Source organism: Mustela lutreola, chromosome 2, assembly GCF_030435805.1.
Source record: "Mustela lutreola isolate mMusLut2 chromosome 2, mMusLut2.pri, whole genome shotgun sequence".
Lineage (NCBI taxonomy): Eukaryota > Metazoa > Chordata > Mammalia > Carnivora > Mustelidae > Mustela > Mustela lutreola.
Window position 1 is genome coordinate 47,159,947 of NC_081291.1, and position 12,542 is coordinate 47,172,488.

Sequence of the window (12,542 nt, forward strand, 5' to 3'; positions counted from 1 at the left end):
GATATTGGCTAAGTCTTTTTGCCCCCCTTTCTAGTACAGCAACCCTCTGGATGATTTTTGAGCGACTCAAGGAACTTGATTTTACTGCCCATTTTCTTGTGCTCATGAGGATTCATTCTTCCCATTAAATAACAATGGTGTTAGCAGGGAGGATGGTGAAAGCTCCTCACTTTTTTTTTATAATAATAAAAGGTATATAATAATAATTATACACCTACCGAGTACCAAGGGCTCTCCCAAGCATCTGGCCTTCTTGTTTGCTGCTCCAAGTACCCCATTTTATAGCAGGCACTCTTGTTAGCCCTTTTTAAGAGAAAGAAAATGGAACCTTGTTAGTGACTGTTCTATAATTTGAACCTCAGTATGTCTAATTCTAATGCCTATGCTGTGTTCCTCCCAAAATCTTAAGGGAGTTTATCTTAAAAAAAAAAGGAAAGAAAGAAAGAAAAGTCCCAATAGAATTGCTTTAAAAAAATCCTCAAAGAGGTTGCAAGACATTGTAAACACAGTTACAGGCAAAAGTTGGAAGAACGCTGAACTCTACTGTGGGTGTTGGTTTTGGTTTTAAGCCGGTGGGGGGGTGGAGGCAGGAGTTCAACGCTCGCTGGAAGCACAGATGTGAGCTGACTGATTCCTTGTCTATAATGATAACTGTTACGCATGTAGGTTTGGGGGGCATGCTGTAGGTAGAACCAGAATACTCGGTGATTAATGCAGTTATCCTAGCCGTTTCTGGGAAGGGATTTGAGTTTTTCACCAAACAAAAACTTGGAGCACACCTCACTTCATGGGGCTGTACAGCTATGGTGAAGATAGGTCTCGGAGTACCCCAGGAACAGGACCTTAGCATTTCATCTGCAAGTTGAATTCTCAAGAGATTTCTCAAGAAGTTCCTCGCATAATATCTCAAAACTATTTCTCTTTACTTTCTGTAGTGGGGTCATTCCACAAAGTATGTGGAGCCCTGGGGAGGCCTTATGAGAGTGTTTTAGAAATGCATCAGAGACTATTTCTGCTTTAAAAAGCTATAAGAGGCAAGAGACACAACCCAATTTCTACTCTGCTCTATGGATATAATGGATCTAGGCAGTCAAGACAAGCAGTGCAAAGGAGGTGGCGTTTGAATTGAGGTCTGTGGAGAAGGACTGGCAGATGATTTTCTTCTCTCTGAAATCGATTGGTCCATGTCCCCGTGTAAATTAATGTTTCAGTTGTTGCCAATAGTAATGCAAGGCAAGTTCTTATGTAGGCACTTTCTAAACACAGTTGGAATCCATTCCACTAAACGACATAGGCCCTGTCTGCTTAGCTTTATTCATGTCATCTCAAGCTCAGTGGGGTTGGGAATATCATCTGTTTTCACTCTCCAGCCCCAGTTCTTGGCTCCGTGCCAAGCACTGAGTAAGTATTTATTGAATGAATGAATGAACAGATAAATTATATGAAAGGTTGATTTTGGGGCAAGAGTGGGTTTCTTAGAAACAGGGCTAAAGTGATTGTTATAGGCTATATTTTTTTAGGAGTGTTATAAGACATGTATAAGTTGGGTTTGTTTCTTGAACTCAAAAGTTTTTTTTAATAATTCTTCACCAAGTCATTGTATTTTAATGTCAGGGAGAGTCTTGGCTGAATGGCTGTGGGTCTTTTGCTGGAAATACATCATTCCTCATCTTACCTACCTGCATTGAAATACCATCTCTCTTACAAGCTGGGTGTCCTCCTCAAAGACAAGTGACTTCATCTCTGTGCTAATAATTAGTATCTTCCTTGTGGGGTCCTTAAGAAGGACCTTCTAATACTAATTAGAAGGAGCTAATACTGTTAAACCGTTCAGTGCATTAAATGTTGGTACATAGTAAGTATGCAATACATGCTCTGATAGTGGTTAATAGGAGCAATGTTCCATCCTTCTAGGGGGAGGCTCTGGGTCCAGTTCCACGAGCAGGGGTGAGATGAGCCTGGCTGAGGTTCAGTGCCACCTCGACAAGGAGGGTGCCTCCAATCTGGTCATTGATCTCATCATGAACGCATCCAGTGACCGAGTGTTTCATGAAAGCATTCTCTTGGCCATCGCCCTCCTGGAAGGAGGCAACACCACCATACAGGTAAGAAGGCAGCTTGCTGCTGTGTGACATCCCTACTGAGAGGGAAGAGAATCTGTTCTGAGAGCCAGGCACCTGTGTGGTACCAAGGTTCTTCTATGATGGATGGGTCATTCCTAGAGCACAAAATTATGTGCTTATGAGAAGCAAATTCTACCGGTATCTTCCTCGGTCATTCAGTCATAATTCAGAATTGGTTTCAAGACCTGAGTTACATTTGAAAGCTGATAAACTGCTGAGGATGTGCAAAAAAAATTCGATCCAAGATCTGGGGCATGGTGGGAAGTCCATAAATGTTTGTGCAATGAGTGATTGAATGAAGTGTACTTAGAGTTTTTATCCCAGATCATAGACAGTCCCCTCAGATGATGACCAAAAAGGAGTCTGGGCTGTGTGTGCTGTTTAGATTTAATTTTTATATTTATAGACACTGCAGTTACTGCTGGCTATCAATTTCTCTACCTTTCAGGGTGAGAAGTTTGATAAAAAACCACTTGAACTAATAACACCAATTTAGACTAATAGGGAAGAGTCAGGCTGGATTAGTCAAAGATGCGTAGATGATTTTTTTGGTAGCCGGATAGGATATATATTTTAAAACAGTAATAAAAACTTGAAAGAATTCTTGACAGAAGTCCTTCATGAAGCAGTTTTAGTGAATTTAAGAGTATGTTTATAATTTTCATTTCAAAATGCCAATTAAAAGTATTTCTTTAAATACTTTCTCATCCTGTTTTTCATGCAATCTTCCCTCTTTGTCAGGTCTTGAATAAGGGTTTACTTAGCTGTCTGTGTATGCACACCTACATTTCGATAAGCTTGATTGAGATTTAATTAACACATCATAAACTTCATTCACCCTGATGTGTATATTTGACTTGACATTAAATTCTCGGGCCCAAGCTTAAATTCAGAATCTGGATGAATGGATAGCGGGCGTTGGTGGTATAGTGGTGAGCATAGCTGCCTTCCAGAATCTGGATGAATGGAGTCATGTATCTTAGTGTAGACGAAGAAGCTAGGTTCCTGTGGGTAGGTTTGCCCTGGGTCAGGTTACATTTCTCAGTGCTACCTCTCCCAGGTGCCCTGCCCCTTACACGAGCTGCACAGCAGCCTGTGAGGGCCCTGCCTTCTCGCACTCCGATCCCAGCTGGCCCTCACACACACTTGTGAAGTTCATTGTTAGGCGCTGCCCTCAGTGGAGACTTGTGCTGGTGGCAGAGTCCACTTTGTGCCCGAGTCATCGCTTTGGCACCAGAGCCGTGACACATTGGGACGGCTATTTGATTTTTTTCACATGAGAGTCTGACCATGAGCACGAATGGATCCTGTGGTCCTTCTCATCATTAAGATGTGGCCCACCCACTACCGTGTCGGAACGGAAGCCATGCTCAGACATTCCATGTCTTTCAGCCACAGGATTTCCAGTGACTAGATCATTTGAACTAAACATTTATTGAGCGCCCTGTAGGTACACAGTGCTTTAGTAGGGACTATAAGGCCCTGGTTTCTAGAAACAGGAGCCAGTTGGTCTCTGAGAATTTTCTCCAGGCATAGCCAAGTACGAAAAATGAAGGCAGTGTGGTGAGTTTTTCATAAATCACGTGTATTCAGTTTGAAGTTCTATCTTGCCATTTTATTTCTGGTATTATGTCGTCTCCAGTGTCTTTGCTTTAATGAAAAGATTTTGATAGCAGATGACAATTTTTTTCTTCTTTGTTGACTAAAGAAGTGGGAAACAGTACGTTATTCCTTCCACTTCCCAGTTTTCTTTTAAAGCTTTGGCAATTAGAGAAATCCTAGAATCCTAGAAGCCTGGTCTTCAAGAAATTGAAAAATCCAGCAAGAATATAAGAATGTAAACACATGCACGTAGGAAGCTCTGTCTCAAGGTTAATGGTAATGCCATCCAAAAGGTAACAATGATAATGTGGAACCACCAAGAAAGAAGTAACAGCTTTGTGAGGAGTGGAAGGTTTTTTAATGAGATTGACTTTGAAGCATGGCTCTGGATCTGAAAGGTGGAAACTGGGTACAGATCTGCAGCATGGCAGCTGCATTGTGCTGCTTGGGAGAGAAGAGGAAGCCCAGGAAGTGCAGGAGCGGTAAAGGTGCTGGCAGAACAGGAATGGGGTGCCTCAGACTGAGCAGAGCCGGAGTGGGGCAGTAAATGGGGACTGGCAGCGGGAGAGTTTGTACGCAACAGCAGGGCAGGCTTTCAAAGGCCTGTGGAGCTGCAATTTAGGGCTGTAAATCTGGCAGTGTAGGATAGATGAGTTGAGAAAAGCAAGGTCCAGAAGGAGGCATCCCAGTAATTAAAAGCTAATTAGCAGTAATTTAGGGGAGAGCTAATGAGAACCTAAACTGAAAATAATTCTGTGATAAAGTTGGCCATAATTTGGGAGAGGATGTTTTCTAGGAGGGGCCCAGGGGAACTTTTGGGGGTGCTGGAGGTATTTATGGTTTCATGGGTACCTACCTGTTCCAAACTCAGTGACACATGCAGTAGAAATTGGTGTACTTTATTGTATATAAGTTATACTTCAGAAGAAAAGAAAAAAATGAGGAGAAAAAGAGATACTGAACCTAGGGGTGCAAGAGGGTCAGGTACAGGCTATCATGAGTGCAGACTCTCTAACACTCGCTGCTTGAGGCTAGAGCCTACACCCGTTGATAGTTCAAAAACGTTGGCCAAAATGGCGCCTCAACGGATGTTGGAGATGAGAAGGTCAGAGGTCCCACTTGGCTCTTTGAGACTCTAAAGAGTCTGGATGACGAGACGCATGAAGGCACCATTAATTAAGGAATAATGAAGCACGGAAAGGACTCGCGGGGGCTGAGGGCCGCCGGCACTAAGGCTGGCTGGCAAGATGAAGTCTGAGGTTCTGGCAGGATGCCGTGTTTTTCACAGTGTACCCCTGATGGTGACGGCAAGGCACACAGAAGCTGTTTTTCCTTCAAGTTCTTTATCTTGTAAAGTAATTATGAATATTAGTTTCATGTTTTCACACATTTATTACTCATATGCTCAGGCACCAGATGAAATGCCACGATAGAGTTCCAGTAGTTCAGCCTCATAGGGAATGGAGAAGTTTTTCTCTTAAGGCAGCCAGAGTGCCCTGAGTGGTGAGCCAGGGTGGGAGGGCATAGCACTGAGGGCACGTGTGCTCGCTCTTTCTTTCTCCTTGTCTCTGTCTCCCCTACCCCGCACCCCCTTCGGTGACCTCAGAGGGTGGAGGGGAGAATGTAGGCACTACTTCAATAGAGACCTGTGGTTCCAGGAAAATTCATTCTAGCCCAGAGTTGAATGGTGCGATCTCCCTTGGCCCCAAGCTTCTCTTTCTCTGGAGAAAATGATGGGAACTCAGCTTGTGTATGGAGCCAGTTAAGGACAGGAACCTTGAAGCCCCAGGGGGAGTGATGTAAAATTTCATCCTGCTTTAGAGAAGCTGGTTTGAAGTAGTGCATGACCAGCTGGGAAGTGAGTCTGAGTTGGGTTAAAGCTGCCTTTGTGACTATTAATGATTGCTGAAATGCTGTAATCCATTAAAGGCAGGGTCAGTTCCAGCCGGAACTCTGTGCCCATTATCACTTCCTGGTCAGATTGTCCTGTTATGGTCTTAGGAAGGGAAATTGGTCTCAGGTCAGGTGGGCTCCCATAGAAGATTGTTGCTCAGTGACAGGTGGTAGAAAGGGTGATCACAGAGAAGCATGGAGGGCTACAGGCTTCCAAAACCATGTTGCCTCTCCAGGAAGAGGGCTACAGAAGGACCCTTCTGCTTATGAGTACCTCTTCCTAGGATCTGGGACATGCTTTACACAAAGAAGGACAATGAGACTGATCTTCCAGTCTGGGTCTGTGTGGGATTAAGGAAGTTATTCCTGGGTTTTTGTTCCTGTTCTATCAAGTGTGAGGCACAAGTATGGACCTCTGGGACCCTTGTCGGTATGAATCAGAACTTTCAAGCAGTTACTGGATGTTTTCCCAGGAATTCCTAGGACCTGGTAGCGATGGTTGGCTGGTTCCATTTCTGAAGTTTTCCTTGGCTTGTGAAAATAATTATTGAAACTATGATGATTGGACAAACTCCAGGTGAGACATACGATGGAATATCTCTCAGCAATAAAAAGGAGCAAAGTATTGATAAATGCAGTGGCTTGGATGCAATTCAGAGGCATTATGCTGAGTAGAAGGAGCCAATCTCAAAAGGAGACATACTGTGTGCTTCTGATTATATGACATTCTCAAAAGGACAAGACTAGCGGTGAAGGACAGATCAGTGTTTGCCAGGATTAGGGATGAGGGGACAATTGGACTGTAAAGGCCTAGCACAAGGGAGTTTTTTGTGTGATGACACCATTGTTGGTCCTGCTTTTGGTGGTGGCCACAAGAGTCTGCCCATCTGTGAAAATCTGTGGAACTGTATACCCAAAAAAGTCAGTTTTACTGTATGAACATTTTAAAAATTAACAAAAGTAAAAACTTTTTATAAAAAAAGTTCTTTAAAGTTTTTGAAGTTATTTTTGAAAAGTAAAAACATAATGATGACGACAATGGCCAATTAAGTGCTAACTGTGAGCCAGGAACTGTGCTCCAGTGTGTGTCTTGTATCATCTCATTTAATCCCCCCACTCTCTAAAGGAGGCAGGTGCTGTAATTACTGCTTTTTACCAAGGAGGAAACTAAAGTGAAAAATTGCTAAGGAACTTGCCCCAGATCATATAGTCAGTAGGTAGCCGAGCCAAGAGTGGAACCAGAGCAGCTTGGCTCTATGAACACCTCCTTGCCTGTGATGGCTTCATTCTGTGGGTTGATGGTAACGATCAGAGGAAGAAGAGTAGGTGCTTTATAAAGAAAGATGACTTGCTCCTTCCTACAAGGTCAGTCCTTGTCATCTTCAGAGACAGAGGCCTCGGTGGGCCAAGGATGGGTCCATGGCTGCGGAGCTCAGTAGAGCAGACAGCAGGTCTAGCATCCATTCTCCCTGGGTTCGGACACTTGCTGTTGATGAAGTCCTCCCACTCAGCTGTCTCATTGGAATGTCCAGTTGTGCTGGGAGCTGTGTGCCAGCCACGCGTGGCCCCCATCGTAGCAGTGAGAAGACTGAAGCTCCTGACTTACTCAGAGCTACGGAACTAGACCAAATAGCATGTGCCTCTTATCTCCTCCTTCTTCTCACCACCCCCCCCCAACTTTAGTTCCATTGCTTAGCAGCACCCTCCGCATGGCATGGCTTGAAGCAGTGGCCTCTCTGGCACCTGTCACAATTCTGGGGGCTTTGGCTCAGCTGGGCAGCTCTCTGCTCCATGTGTTCTTGGCCTGGGCTCGGTTGGGTCATCAGCTGTGGCGGCCGCCCGTGTGGCTGTGGCGCTTGGTGTTGGCTCTCAGCTGGGAGCTCAGTGAGGGCTGCCACCCGGATTGTCACGGTTCTCCTCCAGGTGGACTTTCCATGTCATTTGGAATTCTTAGAGCATGGTGGTTGGGTTCTAAGTAGTGTTTGAAGAAGCAGAGAGTGGAGGCTACAAATCCTTTTATGTCCTGGGCTGAGGGGGATTCCTAGAATGTCACTTCTGCCATATTCTTTTGGTCAAAGGCAGTCACAGGTCAGCCCAACTTCAGAGGGAGAGGAGAAAAACCAGCTCTGGTTGAGAGGAGGGCATATGCATAAAAGTAGGGAATGATGGGGGGGGTGGGCACGTGTGGAGACTGGCTCCGCCCCTCATTATAATTGTGTGAGCATCTACCAGGGCCATTCTGACCCCTGAGATGAGTGTTAAAGTTTCAAAAAGAGGGAGACACTGTTGTCTGTCCTGGGGGAGCTTTGTTTTCCCAGAAAATTCAATCCCATCTTGCAGAAGTAATGCTCATGTTGTTCCTCTTTGGAGCGATCTGTGAATATTCAGCTAGTCCTGAGGATAAAGTCACTGGGGCCTGTAGCTCTCCAAAAGTTATGAATTTCACTGCGCAGACCTTGGATGATTCAATTATGGGAATCCAAAAATAAAGACATGTAGTGCTTGCTAGGGACCCTCACGGAGGGAGTTTGCTCCCTTACTCTGCAACCCTGTTATCTGTCACATCAGCACCTAAAGCCCTGAAATGACAGGAAGCCAAATTTAGGATATTTCCCAGCCTGGCATAATGGGATCCTCGCGACAGTGCCCTCAAGTCTTCTAGCATCTTCCATCTGTGCCCTGGCTTATCTGAGGGTAGATCTAACCTCCAAAAGTCCTCCTCCCTGGGTGCCATCGGAGCGGCTTGGACTTCATGGTGAACGAACCCTCTGCTTATAGGAACAAGGAGATGATACCACTGCCCTTGGGCTCTGCAAGGGGTACCGACACGTTGTCCAGCCATAGAATCAAGCTTCACTTTGAGCAACCCCTGCTTTTCCTCCCCACTCTGGTTTCACCCCCTTCCTGCCAGCCCTCAGAAGGAATCTTTCCTTTCTGCTTGGTGTTTTGTAGCAAGTGGAAAACTATAAAATAAGCATTTGCTTATGAATTAATTTTTGGCACATGCAGGGCTCAGCAAGCCTTACGGCACTTGCATATCCCTCCTTCGAGTCCTTGCCAACTTCTGTGTTCCTTCCTCCGGAGACGTTCCCACCAGCACCCGGGGGAAGTTCCCTCTGCTTCCTATTCCCTACAGGAGGGTAGAGGCTGTCCTCACCTGGAGAAGAGGAGGAGTAAGGTATATCTTTGGACATTATCTTGTGTTTTGGTTTTTGGGTTTTTTTTTTTTTAGGAAATACAGATGTTCAGAGATGTATGTGTTGACAGGACCATAGAGATCCTCATAGCAAATGAAAGGGACAGACATAACACAAAATTTTTTTTGGACTAATTGCTTCCGGTTGCAGAAGCACAGTGAATTTGATGTATCAAATGGCTGCCCACAGCTATTCCTATGCCAAGTCTAGCCTACAGACACACCCAAAAAGGGCTTTCTTTTCTGCACGTACGCAGCTGGAGATGGAAAATGTGAGAAGTGCTCCATCAGGAAACTGGCTTGCAAATTCATCCGAGAGAGATCCCTAGTCCTTGGGGCCTTTTCCACACCACACACTTTTTTTTTTTTTTTTTTTTTTTTTTTTTTTGGTTTGGCTTAAGAAGTCAGCCCAAGAGCCAATATTAGATAAACATTCTCCCACCCCTTCCAGAAGAAGTCACCAGAAGAACACGTTGGAGAAGCATGTTGGTCTGGTTGCCTCTGACCCCGGTTCGCAGAGATATGAAGCCAGAGAGGGTGATCTGATTTGCGTTTGCTGGAAACGGAAGGCTGGTTTGTGAGGAAGAGCAGCCTTGGTTTGACAGGACACTCACCCTTAGAAGGAGGAGGAGATTGGTGTGTGAGCAAGTTACGTAAAAGGGTGTTGTTTTTGGCAGGGAAGAGAGAAATGAGTCATTTCTGAGTGGTGTTTTCTGACCTCAGGTTTTATCCATATGGGAAATGAGTGTGGCCTGCTGTAGTCTGAAGACTGCTCCGCACCCCGCCTCCCACCCCAGTGTGGGGGGTTTGGGAGCCATTGGAATTGAAATAAGAGGGAGGCAGGTGGCTTCTCCCCAGAAGGCTTCCCTGGACGCTTGGCCCTTCAGTTAAAACTGGGAAGGGTCTGAACGGCTGCCTTTGAGAGTTGGTGGCAAAGGGTCAGAGACTTTGGGGACACTGCCTAGAAGGGAAGCCTATGACGTAGGTAGGAGCTTGGCCTCTAGAGTGGAAACACCTGTGTTGGAATCCCAGCCCTGCCCTTGGTGAGTAGGGTGACCTTGGACTTTCTCAGGATACTTTGAAACTCACTCAGCTTTTTCATCTGTAAAATAAGTTAGAAAAACTAAGTCCCTTCTCATGGAGCTGTTGGAAGGATAAAACCGCGGGACATGGGGGTAAAGGGCCTACCCTAGTAGACACTGCACACCTATGAGCTACTGTCATGGGGACTGGTCGTTTGGAATGAGGAAGATCCAGGTTTGAGCACTGCTTCTGCCACGTCCCTCTTGAGCACCTGGGGTAAAGTCCTTGACCTCTGTCAGTATGGTAGCCAACTGGAGCACGGGACAGTGGCAGTGTCCTTCTCACAGGGCTCATGAGACAGTTAGACAAGGTGACTCACAGAAGTTGCCTCATGCAGTTGCCACGGTTGTAGAAAGATCTCAAAATTGGGTGATTATTTTTACGAATAAATGTTTTTTATTTAGGGCGCCTGGGTGGCTCAGTGGGTTAAAGCCTCTGCTTTCAGCTCAGGTCATGATCCCAACGTCCTAGGATCGAGCCCGGCATCAGGCTCTCTGCTCAGCAGGGAGCCTGCTTTCCTTCCTTTCTCTCTGCCTGCCTCTCTGCCTACTTGTGATCTGTCTGTCAAATAAATTAAAAAAAAAAAAATTTAAAAAAAAAAAGAAAATTTTAAAAAATGTTTTTTATTTAAAAAATGGACTTCAGGGGCACCCGAAGGCTCAGTTGGTTGAGCTCTCGACTCTTGATTTTGGCTCAGGTCATGATCTCAGGGTCGTGGGACTCAGCTCCACGCATATTGGGGAGTGTCCTTGAGATTCCATCTCTCCTCCTCCCTCCCCCGCACTCTCGTGTTCACGCTCCCTCTCAAATAACAAATCTTTTTTAAAAATAGACTTCATTTTTTAAAATAGGTTTCTTCTCAAGAAGTTGAATTCTGAGCTTTTGCTTCTGTCTAGTGGTTTATGATCCAGTGGGCCTAGGAGATGCTCTGTTTTACCTTGTTTTCATCCTCAGTTCACCTAAATCCCACTGATGATATATTTGAAATGATGTTAGTGGTCCAGAAGGTTGGAACACTTCTGTGCCTTGAGTACTTGTTACTTACAGTGACAGACATTCTGGGTGAGGCAGAAAGTGAAGGGCAGTCCAGTCCAGTCACCCTGTGGTTTTAAGTGCTCCCTGACCCAGGCCTTTACTTTCCTTACCTTTTTTGGTTTTGCGGGGGGTGGGGGGGGAGTCTAATAATTACTTTGACATATGTACCTCACCCTTTTACCATTCTTCTCCATTCCCAAGAAACTGGTGTGTCATTGAACAAAGGTCTTTTAAGATTTTTGGTCTCAAAATTCATTGCATTTTTTAAGATTTTATTTATTTGTCAGAGAGAGAGGGAGCACAAACAGGGGGATTGGCAGGCAGAGGGAGAAGCAGGTTCCCTACAGAGGAGGGAGCCAAATGTGGGATTTGATCCCAGGACCCTGGGATTATGACCTGAGACCAAGGCAGACATTTCACCAACTAATCCACCCACGCCCCCAAAATTCAGGTTTTGATAGAAACTCAACATTTAAAGAGGGTTACCATTCTTGGGAACATAAGACATGAATGACTCTCCTAAAAAAGGAAAGTGACCCCTCGCATAGCACAGTCCTGGTCATGGCATCTCTCCAAGCGATGGTGGGCACTGGAGAAGGCATGTGCCTCTTGGCTTCGTTTTGTAGTTCGGGGCAAGAAATGACTGCAGGACTTGTCAGCACATGTGTTTGTGGCTTGTCCTCGTTTGGGTATGAGAAGCACAGTCCTGTTGAGTTGCACCCTGGCTCATGATTTTAAAGGAATTGGAGACCCAGTATTATTTTTCTTTTTTCCTGAATAGTAAAACCAACAGTTTAGGCAGAAGTGGGCAGATACATCTGTCTGTTCTTCTGGCCTTCCATGAGAAGACTGAACTTATCAGGGGTTATTGAGAGATCTTTGGAAGCAGAATGTTAATCTCTTTCCCTTGTGCAAAACCTAGAAGCAGGAGCTGGTTTCTAAGAGGTGTCTTCAAAGGAATTCTCAGGTTTTCCATGGTCTTTAAAATTTGACTAAAGAGCAGGAAAAAAAAGTCAGAGAAGACTTGGAAAACATTATATCTTGAAACATCATTTCATTTTATCCTATTAAATCTGCAACAAGCCCAGATTTTCCTTCTTTCTTTCTCTTCCTTTAGGGCTAGCCAGAGGTCTGTGCTCTTCCTCACTTTCCTTAGTGACTTCTAAGGAGGGAATGCTGCTTACCAGCGTTACCAACTTACCAACTTAAGTATTACAAGCTTACCAACTTCCCGGCTGACACCACAGTCTCCTCTGTTGGCTTGTGATGTGTTAGTCCAGGGCTTGGCAAACTAACTATAACCAGTAGGTCAAATCCAGTCTATGGCCTGCTTTTGTAAATAAAGTTTTATTGGAGCACAGCCATGCTTATTCCTTTAGTTTTGTCTCTGGCTGCTTTCATGCTGTGAGGGCAAAGTTGAATAGTTGCAACAGAGACTGTATAGCCTGCAAAGCCTAGAATATTTACCATTTGGCCCTTTATGGAAATCTCTGCCAACTCCTGTGCTTGTTGAATCTTCACTGTCTAAATATTAATCTGTGGGAGGGAAGGAACCATGTCTTTTCCTCTTTGTTCTGTGCTCTTCATCTCCTGGTATGCAACAATGGGTT

General features: G+C 45.0%; 1 protein-coding gene across 6 annotated transcripts in view; it reads left to right on the forward strand.

Annotated features, from left to right (window-relative positions):
* Nucleotides 1-12,542, forward strand: part of ITPR1 (inositol 1,4,5-trisphosphate receptor type 1) — a 326,972-nt gene that overhangs the window by 219,550 nt on the left and 94,880 nt on the right. For all 6 annotated transcript variants that reach the window (XM_059161557.1, XM_059161558.1, XM_059161559.1 and 3 more), the window contains one exon: nt 1,915-2,105. In XM_059161557.1, the coding sequence (XP_059017540.1) occupies nt 1,915-2,105 (191 nt within the window). The remainder of the gene's footprint in view (nt 1-1,914; nt 2,106-12,542) is intronic.